This window comes from Oryctolagus cuniculus, chromosome 10, assembly GCF_964237555.1.
Source record: "Oryctolagus cuniculus chromosome 10, mOryCun1.1, whole genome shotgun sequence".
Classification (NCBI taxonomy): Eukaryota; Metazoa; Chordata; class Mammalia; order Lagomorpha; family Leporidae; genus Oryctolagus; species Oryctolagus cuniculus.
In genome coordinates this window covers 113962158-113977628 of record NC_091441.1, presented here as the reverse complement: position 1 = coordinate 113977628, position 15471 = coordinate 113962158, and the positions used below count along the sequence as shown (strand labels likewise).

Here is a 15471-nt window from a genome sequence, read left to right as displayed (position 1 = left end):
CGATGGAGGACGCCCACATCCCAAGTAGCAGCGGCTTAACCAGCTGCACCACAGCACCAGCGCCATGTTCTCCTGGTTTTACAGTGGGGTTTATTCTGATTTTTTTTTTGACAGGCAGAGTGGACAGTGAGAGAGAGAGACAGAGAGAAAAGCCTTCCTTTTGCCGTTAGTTCACCCTCCAATGGCCGCCGCGGCTGGCGTGCTGCGGCCGGCGCACCCCGCTGATCTGATGGCAGGAGCCAGGTGCTTCTCCTGGTCTCCCATGGGGTGCAGGGCCCAAGCACTTGGGTCATCCTCCACTGCACTCCCTGGCCACAGCAGAGAGCTGGCCTGGAAGAGGGGCAACCGGGACAGAATCCGGCGCCCCGACTGGGACTAGAACCCCGTGTGCCGGTGCCGCAGGTGGAGGACTAGCCTAGTGAGCCGCGGCGCCGGCCTATTCTGATTTCTAAGAAGACATTCTAGGGGTGTGCGACACTGGCATCCCATACCGTCAGCAGTTCAGTGTCCCGGCTGTTCCACCTACTGTCCAGCTCCTTTCTGGTGGGTCTGGGAGGGCAGCTTAAGATGGTCCAAGTGCTTGGGCCCCTGCCATCCATGTGGGAGGCCGGGATGGGGTTCCTGGCTCCTAGCTTTGGCAGCTGGGCCCTGGGGCCGGCCATTTGGGGAATGAACAAAAGGATGGAAGGTCTCTCTCTGCTTGTCTCTTCCGCTCTCTGTGACTCTGCTTTTCAAATAAATAAATAATCTTAAAAATTTTCTGAGAGTTAAACAGAACTATCACTTGGTTGTAGGCCCCAGTTTTGGCATTTTTGATACGTGCCCTCCTCTCTCCCATTGTACAGATGAGGAAATTGAGGCCCAAGCCGCCAGAAGTGTCAGTCAAGACCCGGCGCCCACACCTGTCCCAGTGCTCTGTTTCCCACTCCGCGGAGCCCGTTTCTAATCCCAGCTGCTTCTCCCGGCATCTCCGCTCCTTCTCTTGTCTCTATGAGAGAGTGTTCCTTAGACAACAGACCGCCCCCGCCCGCCGCTGCGGGTGGAAGCGACCCCACCCCAGCCCCGCACCCCGTGGCTCGCGCCTCCCGGCTCCGCACCTGTCCCCACCGCCCCCGCCCCAGGTTTCCGGAGCAGCGGTCGGCGGGTCTCGCGGGGCGGCTGCCATCAGCGTCCCCTTCCCGGCGGCTGCGACCCCTCCCCGCTGACCTCACCCGCGCCGCCGCCTCGCGCGGGTATAAGAAGCGGCGCGGGCGAGGAGCGCGCCGCCTGCGCCCGGAGTCCTTCGAGCGTTCGCCAACTGCAGCCCCGCCGGCTCCACGCCTAAAGCCCGCGCCTTGCAGGTAACCCGCGCCGACCCCTGTCCGGAAGCCCTGGGGAGGGGGCCCCTCCGCCCGCCCTCGGCATGAGTCCCCAGGGCCCGCGCTGGGGAGGGCGCTGCGCTCTCACCCGACGTGTCCGGCAGGGACTGGGAGGGACGGTTCCCTGCTGTGCGCTAGCGTCCCGGGCCCCGTAGCTCTGGGCGCGGAGCACAGGAGAGAGACTTGCGGTCCACCCCGCACGGGTTCCCGCGCAGGACGAGGCGTCCCGGGACTGGGCGCGAGAGCCCGGGAGCTGGAACCCGAACCCGAGCATTGGAAGAGGTGTTTTCGCGTTGGGATTATCTGTGAAATTTGTATCGTAGCGTTGGGAGTGAGATTGCTAGCATCGGCAAAGTTTCCGTTCGAAACAGAGCCTCGACTCCGATCCCCGCTGGCCATGGCGGAGAGAGAACCCCAGGCGGGGCCAAGGTCTCGGTGGTCACCTTCCGGGGCGTCCAGCCCTGCGCGGGCTTCCGCAGCGCCCCGCCACACTGAGCGGTGGCGGAGGCGGAGGCGACGGTGTCCCCGTGGCCTCCTGGAGCGCGCGGCTCCGGGCGCCTGGATGGGCGAGGACGCAAAGCCTGGGCGGACCCCCCAACCCTGTCTCCGCACAGGCTGCAGGTGGGCCTGCTGCTAGGGGCGCGGTTGAATGGTGCGAGGCTTGCTCCCCAGCGTCGCGCCCAAACCGAGCCGGCAGGGTGGGGTTCTGCGCGCTCAGGCTCTGCTTTCTCTGTGTCCGCCGACCCCAGACGCCATGATGCCTGGTCCTTGGTTGCTACTCGCCCTGGCTTGGACCTTGACCCTGACCGGTGGTGTCCCTGGTGGCCGCGCGCAGCCAGAGTCAGTCCATCAAGAGGGGGCGACGGCCCCCGAACGTCCTGGCCTGGAAGAACTCCTGCGCCAGGCTGAGCGCCTCCTCCTCCTCCGGGAGGACCTCCAGCGGCTGCGAGGAGACCAGGGCGAGCTCCCAGGTGAGGCAGGGAGGGGGGAGCCTGGAGGGTTGGGGGCGCCTTGGCTGTCCAGCTTTTCGCCTTTGAGAAGCTCTGGGATTGCTCCAGGGACGGCCTCTGCAAGGTCTTGTATTGACTGTTCACTGGGGTCACATTCCGGCTCTGGGCTGGGATACTCAGAGAACAGACCTGCAGCAGGGACGCTCTGAGTGCTGGCGGGCCAGGCTAACTGGGGGAAGGGGCAGTTTAAATTATTGCCTCCCAGGCGCCTGTGTGCCCGGTGCTGTGGCTCAGGCCCTTGCTTAGGTAGGTATAGCCACCACCATTCCACACAGAAAAAACTGGAGGCCCAGAGAGGTTGAATGGCTTGTGGTCATACAGCCAGGGAGTGGCCAAGCCGGCGTTAGCACCCAGAGGCCATGGCTCTGACCCCGCGTGTGTCTGTGAGGCCTGGGAGACCATAACCCTGGTGCACCTGCTGGCCTGTTTGCTTCCACAGAGTCCCAGATCCTCCAACTTGACCGGCTTCCCAAGCGCCAGCATCCGGGCAAAAGGGAGGAGGAGGCCGAAGAGGGAGTTGAAGAGGAGGAGGAGGAAGAAGGGGGTGCTGCAGGACCCCACAAAAGGCAGCACCCCGGCCGCCGGGAGGATGAGGCTTCCTGGGCAGCCAATGGAACCCAGCACAAGCGGCAGCACCCTGGCCCGCGCTCCCCCTGGCTCGAGTATGCTGCCACCAAGAGGCAGCACCCAGGCAGGAGGATGGTGGATCCTAAGGTCCCAAGGAGCTGGGAGGAAGAGGAGGAGGAGGAGGAGGAGGGAGAGGGAGCCCTGATGCCCGAGAAACGCCAGCATCCGGGCAAGAGGGCCCTGGGAGGCCCCTGTGGGCCCCGGGGAGCCTGCGGTGAGGCAGGTCTTCTGCTGGGGCTCCTGGATGGCCTGAGCAGGGGCCAGGGGGTGGATGAGAAGCGGCAACACCCTGGGCGGCGGGCGGCCTGGGCCAGGGAGTCCCTGGAGGAGTGAGCCCAGCTTCCTGTAAAGTCAGGTTTGGGGTCTGGAGGCGTCCTGAGCCCTGTGTGCCCTCCCCCTTCTGTGACTCCCTCTTTCCCTCTGCCTTTGATCCTGGACCGTAAACCCCAGCCCCCTGTATATATGTGCACCCCAGCCCCTGGTCTTGTCCCCTCCAAGGATAGGAGAAAGTTGGATTATTAAGTTAAAACTTCCTAGCACCCCACTGCGCCCTGCGGGCACGGGTCCAATCCCAGGGCCCGTCTTCAAACCACCTCCACCACCACCTGCTCCCTTTCCTTAACCCTGGCCAGGGTGGTCGTCCTCTGTCTTCTAGGATGCCCAGAGTGGGACAGGAAGGGAGTTTGGAGTTGAAGCTTTTGTGCCCAAATCCAGCTTCCATCCCCTGCCCTGTGGAGCAGGATCCCCCCACCCATCCAGGGGAGCTAGGATCTTCTCCCCTTCTTGGGCGTCCTTTCATAGGTGGGCAGAGACCCGCCCCGCAGCTGTGTCCTGCTTGTGGGGAACACGTGTGGGTGGAGACACCCTGGGGTGCTGTGCTGTGGTAGCTGTGGGAATGAATGGCATAGGAACATTAGAACATGGTGCTGCGAGTCGTGGCTTGTACAGAATCCTCTAGGCACCCCCCTCTGGTCCGGGACAGTCATCCTGATGATAATAAAATGTGCATCCCAATCGTCTCAGCGCTTGATACTTGCGGTTCTGCCCCTGCTGGCACGGGGATTCTGTTGGCCATCGAGAGGAGAATTTAAAGGGGATGGGACGGCCGGCGCCACGGCTCACTAGGCTAATCCTCCGCCTTGCAGCGCCAGCACACCGGGTTCTAGTCCCGGCCGCCCCTCTTCCAGGCCAGCTCTCTGCTGTGGCCAGGGAGTGCAGTGGAGGATGGCCCAAGTGCTTGGGCCCTGCACCCCATGGGAGACCAGGATAAGTACCTGGCTCCTGCCTTCGGATCAGCGCGGTGCGCCGGCCGCGGCGGCCATTGGAGGGTGAACCAACGGCAAAGGAAGACCTTTCTCTCTGTCTCTCTCTCTCACTGTCCACTCTGCCTGTCAAAAAAAAAGGGGGGGGGGGAATGGGACTAGAGCTGCCCGGCTCTACTATAGAAGGAATCAGGCCCTGGGGGGCGGGGGCGGGGGTTGGAAATTCCTCTCTGATGTCCTGTCTCAGAAGACACTTGAGAGAGAGACGGGGCCTTTGGAGCCCAAGCGAAAGAAGGGCTGTGGGAAGAAACCCAGGTGGATGAGTGGCGCTGTGGGTCTCAGAGGCCAGCCTGGACCCCAGCCTCGAGTTTGCTCGACTCGGGATGGCGTGGGTGAAGGGGAGGGCTAGCTGGGCTCAGATCTCCAGTGCTTTTGGTTCTGTGGCTGTCAAGTGCTGTGCCACCCAACAGACATAAGAGCACAAAGGACCAGGATGCAATCAGAAGACACAAACCAGGGTATTAGAGGGCCAGTCAGGGAGTTGGGCTGGGTGTGGGGCAAGAGGAGTTGGTGGGGACTGTGGCAAACTGAGGGCGTCATCTGAAGATACTGAAATCCAGAAACCTTACGGAGCACGGGAATCCAGCTGTAGCAGTCATCACACATACTCAGTACTTCCAGGCACTGAAGTATGTATATATATATATATATATATATATATATATATATATATATATACTGCATATATGCTTTTAATGCTCACAGCAGTCTTTCCAGGTATCGCTCTTACCTTATACGTGTGAGCACTACTGAGGAAGCCCGGGTGGGGCTCACTCGAGCAAGTTGTCTAGGGCCGAATCTCACGCACTCCTTGCCAGTTTGCAAACTCTGACTCAGCCTCAAGCCCAGAATGGCATCAGGTCATTCGACCACCCTCTGTTTGGTGGACAAATGGGCTTTGAGTCACCTCCAGGAGTTGGGGAGGGGATGGCTAGAAGTGCATCTAAGACTCAGCTCCTGGTGCTGGTGCTGTGGCGCAGTAAGTTAATCCTCCGCCCGCAGCGCCGGCATCCCATATGGATGTCAGTTCTAGTCCCAGCTGCTCCACTTTCGATCCAGCTCTCTGCTGTGGCCTGGGAAGCAGTGGAGGATGGCCCAAGTGCTTTGGGCCCCTGCACCCATGTGGGAGACCAGGAAGAAGCTCCTGGCTCCTGGCTTTGGATCAGCTCAGCTCCGGCCGTTGTGGCCAACTGGGGAGTGAACCAGGATGGAAGACCTTTCTCTCTCCCTCTCCCTCTCACTGTCTGTAACTCTACCTTTTAAATACACAAATAAAAAAATAATCTTAAAAAAAAAAGACTCAGCTCCTGCTCCTGGTTCAGGGGTTAAGGGGAAAGAGGAGATTTGGGGTTTAGAAGATGGCAGTCATACCCAGCATCGCTACTGGTGCTCCAAGAATCCTCTTCAGCACTGAGAATTTGATGAGAAAGCAACACAGGGACCAGGGGCCTGCCCGAGGTGTGTGTGTGGATTCTGGCCTGGCCCCAGACTTGGCCTTCCGTGCCACCTGGCTGCCTTCTTCTGGAAGCTCTGGGTATCCCACTGTCGCTGTCAGGGGCTGCCCACAGACCCCTCCGGAAAGTGGGCACTGGAACAGGGAAGGGCTGCTGATAGAACACGTGCTCCGTGCTTATGGACACGTTGTCCCTGAAGCCCTGTGACTGCCCCAGCGAGCTGGACTCTCAGTTCTGTTAGCAGCTGACTGGCAGTGAAGTGTGAGGTTCAGCTGCTTGCCCAAGGACACACCCATCCCTCCAGACTTGACTGGGATGTGGGGTGTCACCTTCCCGCCTTTTTAATGGTTTTCCTTTTGCCCTGTGAGTGATCCTGCTAGGGCATGGTGATTTGAAGAGTCTGGGCCTTGGCTTCCATCCTAGACAAGTCATTAGGTCAGTTTGTGCCTCAGTCTTCTTATCTATAATGTAGGCATAATAATCCCTACAACCACCTCAGGGTCATTCTAAGGATCAAAGAAGATGGTAAGATCCATGTACAATTCCTAGCGCAGTGCCTGGCACAAAGTAAATGTCATAAATAGCATTTTTGAGGACTTAAAATTGAACCTTGAAGACCCACCTATTCTTTGCTTCATTCTCCAATCACAACATATGAAGAAGAACAACAATACAAAATAAAAAGCCCATTGCAAGGTCCATGCCAGTCATCGGACTTTATCCCCAGAACAGTCCTCCTGCTGCTCCCCAAACCACACCCTCCACTGCCCTCCAGCACATGAACTTTTGCTCAGCTTAGCATGCCTAGTGGAGATGCTCTCTACTTCCTGGTTTCCCAGATGCCCTTGCAGTTGGAGTGGAGTCACATGACTTGTCCCGGCCAGTGAGCTCTGAGCAGCAGTGTGTCCCTTTCAGACTGAGGCAGTTAGACCCCCACATCTTCTTCCTGCCTTTGAAACGCTATGGCACGTGACAGGTGGATTCTGAGTCCTTGCATCACAACATAGAAGTTAGTGAGACACTGCTTGCCCCATCAGACTTCTCGTGTGCAGCAAGTAAGCCTGTGTGGTGTTAAAACACAGAAACCCAGGGACTCCTTTGTTACCACAAGCTTAGCCTGTTCTGGCAAGTGCAGGTGCCTCTGCTCTGTCTCTCTCCCCTTGAAATCCTTCCTACCCCTCCCTTCTCACACGTGTCTGCTTTCACCAGCACTGCCGAGGCTGGGCCTGCTATGAAGTGGCTGCTCAGTAAGCATTTGTTCAGTGGAAGCTGAAAGTTTCCAGGGGCTGGTGCTGTGGTGCAGGGGGTTAATGCCCTGTCCTGAAGCGCCAGCATCCCATATAGGCACTGGTTCTAGTCCCAGTTCCTCCTCTTCCGATCCAGCTCTCGGCTGTGGCCTGGGAAAGCAGTGGAGGATGGCCCGAGTCCTTGGGCCCCTGCACCTGCATGGGAGACCCAGAGGAAGCTCCTGGCCCCTGGCTTTGGATCAGCGCAGCTCTGGCCATTGCAGCAAATTGGGGAGTGAACCAGCGGATGGAAGACCTCTCTCTCTCTCTCTCCCTCTGCCTCTCCTCTCTGTGTAACTCTGACTTTCAAATAAATAAATAAATTTTTTAAGTTTCCAGTCACTTGTGTCTTAGCTCCCCAGCTGACTTCCCCCCAGCTCCCTGTCCCTCAGGGGTTTCCCATCCATGCAGGAGGAGGGCAAGCTCGCTAAGAGGGACCAAAGGATGCAAGGGAACACAGATGAGAGAGAGACTCTGGTTGGGCAAGGAAGGCTTCCTGGAGGAGGAAACACCCAAATGAGTGGAAAGATAAATAAGAGGGTTGATGTGGAAGGAAAGCATTAACCAAGGTGTGGTGGGAAGACACGATGTGTGCTTGGAACTGCTCACAGTGTAAATCTGAGGTGTTCTGGATCCTCTCTCCCTTCATACACCCTAGCTTCTGCCCTGAGAGGCTGAGTCTTGTGCCTGACCCACTGTCCCCCTTCCTGGTTCAGTCCAGGAACTCTGAGTCTCATGGCTTAGAAATGCCAGGGAGCTGTGTGGATTGGGTGGAGTGAGGAGATATCTCTTTGTAGGGAGCAGTCTAGCAGTTGAGTTTTGATAACGTTTTGAGTTGAGGATAAAACAAACAAACAAAAAAACTCTGAGCCCTTATTCTGGGGCCAGATAACTGGGGAAAGCACTTTTCCCATGACTGTGCGGTCTATAGTAGGGATCAGTGGGGCCATGTGGAGTCGATGAGTAACCCCTGCTGCTCACTGGCAGCTTAGAGAAAAGGACATCGAGAGAGAAGTACGGTGACTTTGCCAGTTCATGAGCTCGAGTTCTGGGAGTTGTCTCCATGCCTCCCCTCCCCCACCATCCACATTCAGTTATTAAATGCCCTAGGGACGCTGTCTCTGAACCATGTTTAAGATTCAATGGTTTCCGGCCGGTGCCACGGCTCACTAGGCTAATCCTCCGCCTTGCGGCGCCAGCACACCGGGTTCTAGTCCCGGTTGGGGCGCCAGATTCTGTCCCGGTTGCCCCTCTTCCAGGCCAGCTCTCTGCTGTGGCCAGGGAGTGCAGTGGAGGATGGCCCAAGTGCTTGGGCCCTGTACCCGCATGGGAGACCAGAAGAGGTGCCTGGCTCCTGGCTTTGGATCAGCGCGGTGCGCCGGCCACAGCGGCCATTGGAGGGTGAACTAACGATAAAGGAAGACCTTTCTCCCTGTCTCTCTCTCTCACTGTCCACTCTACCTCTCAAAAAAAAAAAAAAAAAAAAAAACATTCAACGGTTTCCTTCCAGCCCCTCCATCACCATCCTGGTCTGGGCCACCCTCATCCCTCCCTCATCTGGAGATGACAGGGGTATCCTCACCGGTCCTGGCTTGTATTCTTGGCCCCCAAACCCGTTCCCCACACAGCAGCCAGAGGACCTCCTTGGAGTGCAGACCCAACCCAGTAGCCACCCTGTCTGAAGCCTTTTGTGCACCTCACCTAGGATAAAATCCAGACTCCAGGACGGCTGTGATGGCCCGCCCAGAGGCCTCCTTTTTGTTTCCCGAGCACACCTCATGCTGCTCCCTCTGTCTAGAATCTTTCCTCCTCCTTTTCCCCACTTTCCTTCCCAGAGTTTCCTCACATTAAGTGGGAGTTGAAAGGCAAAGACTACATTTCCCAGATGCTCTTTAAGCTAGATATATTTTTGGGTGCCCAGTGAGGTCTCCACATGGATATTCTCACGTGAGGTTTGGACTATTTTTCTGCCAGAAAGCAAGGTTATGGTGATGTATGTTTCTCCAGTAGCAGCTTTCTAGTGTCCAAATTTCAGCTACAGTTTTTCTAAAGTCATTTGTCAATGGTAACTTCCCGACCAGTTTCATAGCTTCAGGATGTTGCCTTTCTAAACAGTTTTAGGGGAAGATGTGTGTTGCAGTGGCTAAGCTAAGACACCCAAGTCTCATATTGGAGTGCCTGGTTCAAGTCCTAGCTCCTCTGCTTCCTATCCAGTTTCCTGCTAATGTGTGCCCTGGAGGCAGCAGCTGCTGGCTTAGGTATTTGAGTCCTTTCCACGCATGTGGGAGACCTGGATTGAGTTCTGGGCTCCAGGTATGCAGCTGTCCAGCTCTGGCTGTTGTGGGCATTTGAGGAGTGAATTAGCAGGTGAACCATCTCTTTCTATCCTCTCTCTCTCTCTCCCTCTCCCTCTCCCTCTTCCTCTCCCTTTCAATTAAAAAAAAAGAGAGTAAGCAATTTTATTGGATACATATGCATGCACATATTACAGTTCATTGAGGTGTATTTGATGTAACGTGTAGCTCTCCTGGTTGAAGTATGGAGCACATAGTTTTTAGTTCATTTGCAGACTTGATGTTCAGTTCAAGAATATTTTACTCCCTCTAGAAAGAAACCTGTACACTTCAGCTGTCACTCTCCCAATCTCCCCATGTCTTCTCCCAGCTCCTGACAATCTCTAATTATTTGCTCACTCTATGGATTTCCCTGTTCTGAATATTTCAGGTAAATAGAATCACACAGTTATACGGCTTTCTGTGTCTGGCTTTCACTTAGCTCAGTGTTTTTTAAAGTCCATTCACACCATACCATGGCCAGTATTGCACTTCTTTTCACAGCTACCAAAATGCTATTTTATTGATACATCACACTCGAATCCATTCACCAGTGGGTGGACACCCAGACGGTTTACACCTTTTGGCTATTGTGAATGGTGCTATGATGAGTGTTCGTGTGGAAATTTTTGTTTGAACTCCTGTTTTTCAGTTCCAGGAATGAGTTTTTAAAAATATTTATTTATTTATTTATTTGAAAGGCAGAGCTAGAGAGAGAGACAGAGAGAGACAGAGAGAGACAGAGAGAGCTTCCATCCACTGGTTCACTCCCCAAATGGTGACAACAACTAGGGCTGGGCCAGGTCAAAACCAGGAGCCTGTAACTCCATCTGGGTCTCCCATGTGCGTGGCAGGGGCTCGAGTACTTGGGCCACCTTCTACCAGTTTTCCAGACACATTAGCAGGGAGCTGGATGAAAACAGGAGTGGAATTGCTGCCTTGAACTTATGGTGGAAGTGTCTGTTTTTTTGGATTGTGTTTTGTACGTCATGATCTTTACCCATTGTGGTTAGATAAGTCAGTGACTTTCCAGGTACGCCTGTCACCACAAATAGGTTTTAGAACATTACTGATCCCAGGAACAGCCTCCTGGTTTTGCACCTCCCTGCCTGGAGACACAGGACAGCAGCTAACTATAGGTTTCTTCTGTGATGTGGTTCTGTAAGCCCACTCCCCAAGCCCAGGAACGAATCCCTGAGCAGTTTATTGCACAAGCAAAATATCCAACAACTGGATCAAGACAGGCCTTCGCCAACCAGGACATGTGTCCTCTCAAATCGGAATGGACAGATTCTGGCTTGACACACCATGAGGCTGCAGTGGCGTGGCAGCTGAGTGCCAGCCCAGCTGAGTTCCCCTTCAGGCTGGACTTCCCTGAGATGCCTTCTGCTTACTGGGTGCAATCCTCCTGAGGTGCAGTACATGACACCTACTCCCCGTACCTGTCACATCACACAGCACTCGGCCGGGATGTGGCCCTGCGTCCTCTCCTCTTTCCTTGTGGCCATCGCAGTTCATGATCTCAGCTGCCATAGGCTGGGTCTCCCTAGCACAAGACAAGGATTTGAGAGCAAGCAGGGAACTTGAAGGGTGACCCCAGGAAGCGCTGGTCTGGGAGATGGGAGGTCCGTGGGGGAGGGGGAGGGAGGGAATTGATGTGGAGTGGGCAGGTTATTGTTGGGGAAAACTGGGGCTCCGTCCTGTTGGGTACCCCTGGGAGACCCCGCTTGATGGGGTGAGGATGCTGGGGATATGGGGGTTCAGGGCTCCTTGTGGCATTATAAACTGCCTGGCACGTCCAGATGAACCAACCCAGAGGAAGCCTTTAGGTGAAGAATCTCAGCAGACCGCGGGCGTGGATCACAAAGAAGAGGGCAGCAGCATCTGCCCCAGTCTCCTCCAGAGACGTTTCGTTCCTGCCTCCTCCCTCGCCACACCCTGCGTGACCAGCACCTTGGACAGCGCCTGGCAGAGGGGGCGCTCAGTGAAGGGTTGTTGGATGCTGGTATGAGGGCCAGGTGAATGAAGGTGGAGCTGGGGTTGGAGACCAAGCCACCTGATTCCTGGGGCTGAGAAGGAGGTGGGAAGGGGGAAACTCAAATGTTGGCCTCAAGTTGTAGATTTCTGTGCAGTGGCTGCAAGCCTGTGAAGCCAGCCCTAAGGACGGCCACAGAGCTGCGAGCTTATGCTATGACCCAATGCAACAGCTGCCCAAATACCCTGCTTATTTAAAAACATCTCAGAGGACACTGGACAGCCCTCTGCTCTCTGCCAGTTTCCACCCTGCACTGTGTCACCAAGGAGGCACCATGAGCTGGGCCCTGTGCAAGGCACTTTCCAGCTGCCATTTATGCCTCTGACTTAACAGGGGAGGGATGCCAGGATCCGAGAGGTGACGTGCCTTGCCCAAGGCTCCCCGTGATTCCCTAAGTCCCCAAGTCCAGTGCTCTTACATCTCCCCTGCTGGCCCTCTCTCGGGCAGCTTGGGAAAACGGGAAGGTGTTTCTCCAAGGAGCTGCCTCTCCCCTTGGGCGACTGCCTTCCTGCTTTGCTGGAGACATCCCAATGTCACGACTTCCTCTGACACTTTCATTAATTAACTCTTGCTGCAAACCTGATTAAATGCAATCAGACAACTGGCTTGCAGAGAGAAGCAGTTCCTGCTCGGGGTCTCGCAGGCGGCCTGAGAACATGTGGGGCTTCTTACCTGAAGGATGTCGGCAATTAGAACCTATTTCGATTGCCGGGGTACGAGCTGCCTGCCTTGGAGAACATCAATTAGCTCAGTGGCTAAATTGTGCTGAGAGTTACAGGTTACCAAGGGGACTCACGGTCAATGCCAGGATTTAAGTGGCTCTTGTCTTCGGGGATCATCTTTCCTGAATCACAGCCACGTTGTGCGCCTGGTAATTATTGGCACACTGATTAGACCTTGTCCCTTATGCAGAGTGACTTCCTAATCGCCAGCTGCTGGGCAGGAGAGCTTCCCAGCATCGACGTAGGTACACCCCGTCCCACATGCCCGGAGCCTGGCACACATGCACAACCAGCTGCTCCACCCTGGGGCCCAAGAGACAGCGCAGGCACACGCTGGGCTCAGCCAGGTCTCCCATGAGAGTCACTTGGGGTCTTGAGGCAGCCCTGGACCATTACTGGGAAGTTGAAGATTATCTCTGAGCAGGTAGTGCGCCTGGGAAGAGCCTGGGTTACTCCGGGAAGATGTTTCATTGCGGTTCTGAAAGAGCTCAGTGCCAGCGAGGGCCTTGTGCAACTCATGGGAGGAAGCCGAAGGACGAGTGGGCACAGGCAGGAGAGACAAAGCCTTGCTTTGCAACCATCTGCTCCTGTGGCGACTGATCTGGCCCTGCAAGAGCAAGGACTCAAACCCTGGAGAAAGGCGTGGATCTCTTTTCACCACCGGCTCACCTCTTAAAAAATCCCATCACCCTTAGAGGCGGTGGTGAAGGCACAAGTGCTCTGGTTCCTGCTACAACGTGGGAGACCTGGACTGTGTTCCTGGTTCCTGGCATCAGTTCTGGCCCAGCCTCCACTGTTGTGGGCATTAGCCAGCAGATGGGAGTTCGCTCTCTATTTCTGTGCCTCTCAAATAAATAGATAAATAAATAACAGGCAGAGTTAGTGAGAGAGAGACAGACAGACAGACAGACAGACAGAGAGAAAGGTCTTCCTTCCGTTGGTTCACCCCCCAAATGGCTGCTGTGGCCGGCGCGCTGCGCCGATCCAAAGCCAGAAGCCAGGTGCTTCCTCCTGGTCTCCCATGTGGGTGCAGGGCCCAAGTACTTGGGCCATCCTCCACTGCCTTCCCGGGCCACAGCAGAGAGCTGGACTGGAAGAGGAACAACCAGGACAGAATCTAGCGCCCCAACCGGGACTAGAACCCGCGGTGCCGGCGCTGCAGGAAGAGGATTAGCCTAGTGAGCCGCGGCACCGGCCTCAAATAAATACATTTAAAAAGCCTCTTTAAAGTCTCACCACCTTTCAGCACCGTTGCACTGGGATTCAAGTTCCAATCTAAGTTTAGCTGGGATGAAACACACCCAGGCCACAGCATTCTGAGAAGGAAATCTCTGCACCTTGTCTGAGTTCACACAGCCAGGAAGGGACGTGGGGATCCTCACAGCCCAGCTCTGACCTGATCCCTCCACCTCGCGGCTTCCCAACCCTGGCAACAGTGATTGGCTCAGGGTGGGACAAGCAGGGCCAATGAGAGCCAGCCCCAAGACTTCTCCTGGAACAGTCGGCAGGAGGCTGCTGAGCTGATGGGTGCCAGCCTGGTGGCTGCTGGAGGCCACCTGGCCCGGGCCAAGAGTGGACCTGCCTGAGAATGAAGACAGCCAGGAGCAGACAGGAGGAGGCAGGCGGGGACATACACCTGCTGACTGTGTTTAAGCCCCTGGATCCAGCCATATCTTGTACCCCTGGCCTTTTCCATCACACCGGCCAGCAAATTCTCTTTTTTGCTCAAGTCGTCTGTGTTTCTTTCAAATATAACTGAACGAGTTTTGAGTAACGCTATCTGTGAACACCAGGCTGAGTTTTAACACATTTCCAAGAGGGGAATGGTCCTCATTTTCTCCCATGCCACCTCCTGACATCCCCCAGCTTGGAGAGGTATTCCGGGGAGGGCCCCCGGCACTGCCTCATGCATCTCCCCTGCCACCACTGCCTCCCCAGTCCCCATCACTCTTGTCAGACACTTGCTAAGACCCTGCTGTGAGCTGTCCCCATTCCATCCCTGGGTGGCCTCTGCCTACTGAGCTGTGTGGCTTTTGGGAGACCCCCGTTTGCCCTGCAGACCCAGTCTCTGCCCTGCCTGTGTCCAGACAGCCAGGCTGCAAAATGGCCGAATGGCTCGCGGGGTCAGAGGGAGGGAGTGGAGCAGGCCCTGGTCCTTCCCCCTGCAGCCGTGGTTGCCTGGGCAGCTCCCTGCCAGTCCTGCTCTCTGGCCTCCTGGGGGACGATGGCTCCCCACTGTTGCCCGCTGCCCTCCCTCCATACTTCTCTGAACTTTGCCTGCCCCAACACAAGGCTCCCTCTTCAGACGCCCTCCAGTGGGCGGCTGTTTCCTGCCTGGGCCCTGCACGATATCCCAGGGTGAGGAGAGGCAAGCCTGGCTCATGGAATCATGGCAGACTGCGTCACCTCCTTATTGCCATTAATGCCATGGAAGGATATTATTATTGTTACTATTATTGTTGCAGTAGCCACACTTACTGAGCGCTCCCCGTGCCCCGCATACAGACCTAAGAAGCTTACTTGTGTTATCACTTTGGATGCCAGGGACGACTCTCGCCAGGTCAACACTGCTCTTGTCCCATTTTGCAGGTGAGACAGTGGTTCAGAGAAGGAAGGGTACTTGCCTAGGGGCACACAGCTCAGCAAACTTCTAATTCAGGCTCTGAGTCCCCAGGGGCATGGGATTCCTGCTGGTGAGCTCAGCGGGCCCTGGGTGTGACCAGCCCACAACCTCGCTCGCTCTCGCTGCCTTGTTTCCCTCGCTCCTTCTCCGCAGCACAAGTGCCCGAGCGTGGGGTCACCTCCCAGAGGAGCGAGGTCTACCCCCCTGTTACTCTGCTGAAAACTGTCAGCCGGCAGAGGGCTGCCTTGGCTGTGTCTGACAATGGCGCCCGGTGCTAACCCAGTAGCAGGAACGGCTTCCGGTCACCGACAGTGCGTGGTGCCCATGCTAAGCGCATCGCGGGTGTTGTTTCATCTCGCCCCCGTGCAGAGCTTTGCAGTGTATTTTACAGATGGGGAAACTGAGGCTCAAAGGCATGAAGCCGGTCAGGCAAGCAGCCCCTGGAAGACTCGTGACTCTGGTCTTCGTGAGCCTGTGTGCTTATCTTCACGTGTGGACGCAGGTTCCTGCCGAGTCCCAGGTGGGACTTGGGGAGCGCAGCCCACCACTCCAAGAAACAGGAGCTGTTTCACTTCACGTGGCTCAGGAGGGCTTGTGGGGCTGTTTGGGATCTTCCGTCCAGAGGGCTTTGTTTGCAGGAGAGCCGGGTCCGGGGTGAACATCATTGCTCATGGCACTCGTTGTTTGAAAGGCAGAGTTAC

The 15471-nt window shown here is 56.1% G+C and overlaps 1 protein-coding gene across 2 annotated transcripts; it reads left to right on the top strand.

Moving 5' to 3' along the window:
• Positions 1-1205: 1205 nt before the first annotated feature.
• On the top strand, positions 1206-4012 carry TRH (thyrotropin releasing hormone). Of its 2 annotated transcripts, XM_002713040.4 has the most exons (3): positions 1206-1340; positions 2108-2329; positions 2808-4012. In XM_002713040.4, the coding sequence occupies exons 2-3, from the start codon at positions 2113-2115 to the stop codon at positions 3326-3328; spliced, it is 738 nt and encodes a 245-aa protein (XP_002713086.3). In that variant the 5' UTR covers positions 1206-1340; positions 2108-2112; the 3' UTR covers positions 3329-4012. The 2 variants fall into 2 exon arrangements, with proteins under 2 accessions (XP_002713086.3, XP_069907354.1); XM_070051253.1 differs by lacking the exon at positions 1206-1340 and having other exon boundaries at positions 1866-2329; positions 2808-3466.
• The last annotated feature ends 11459 nt before the right edge of the window (positions 4013-15471 follow it).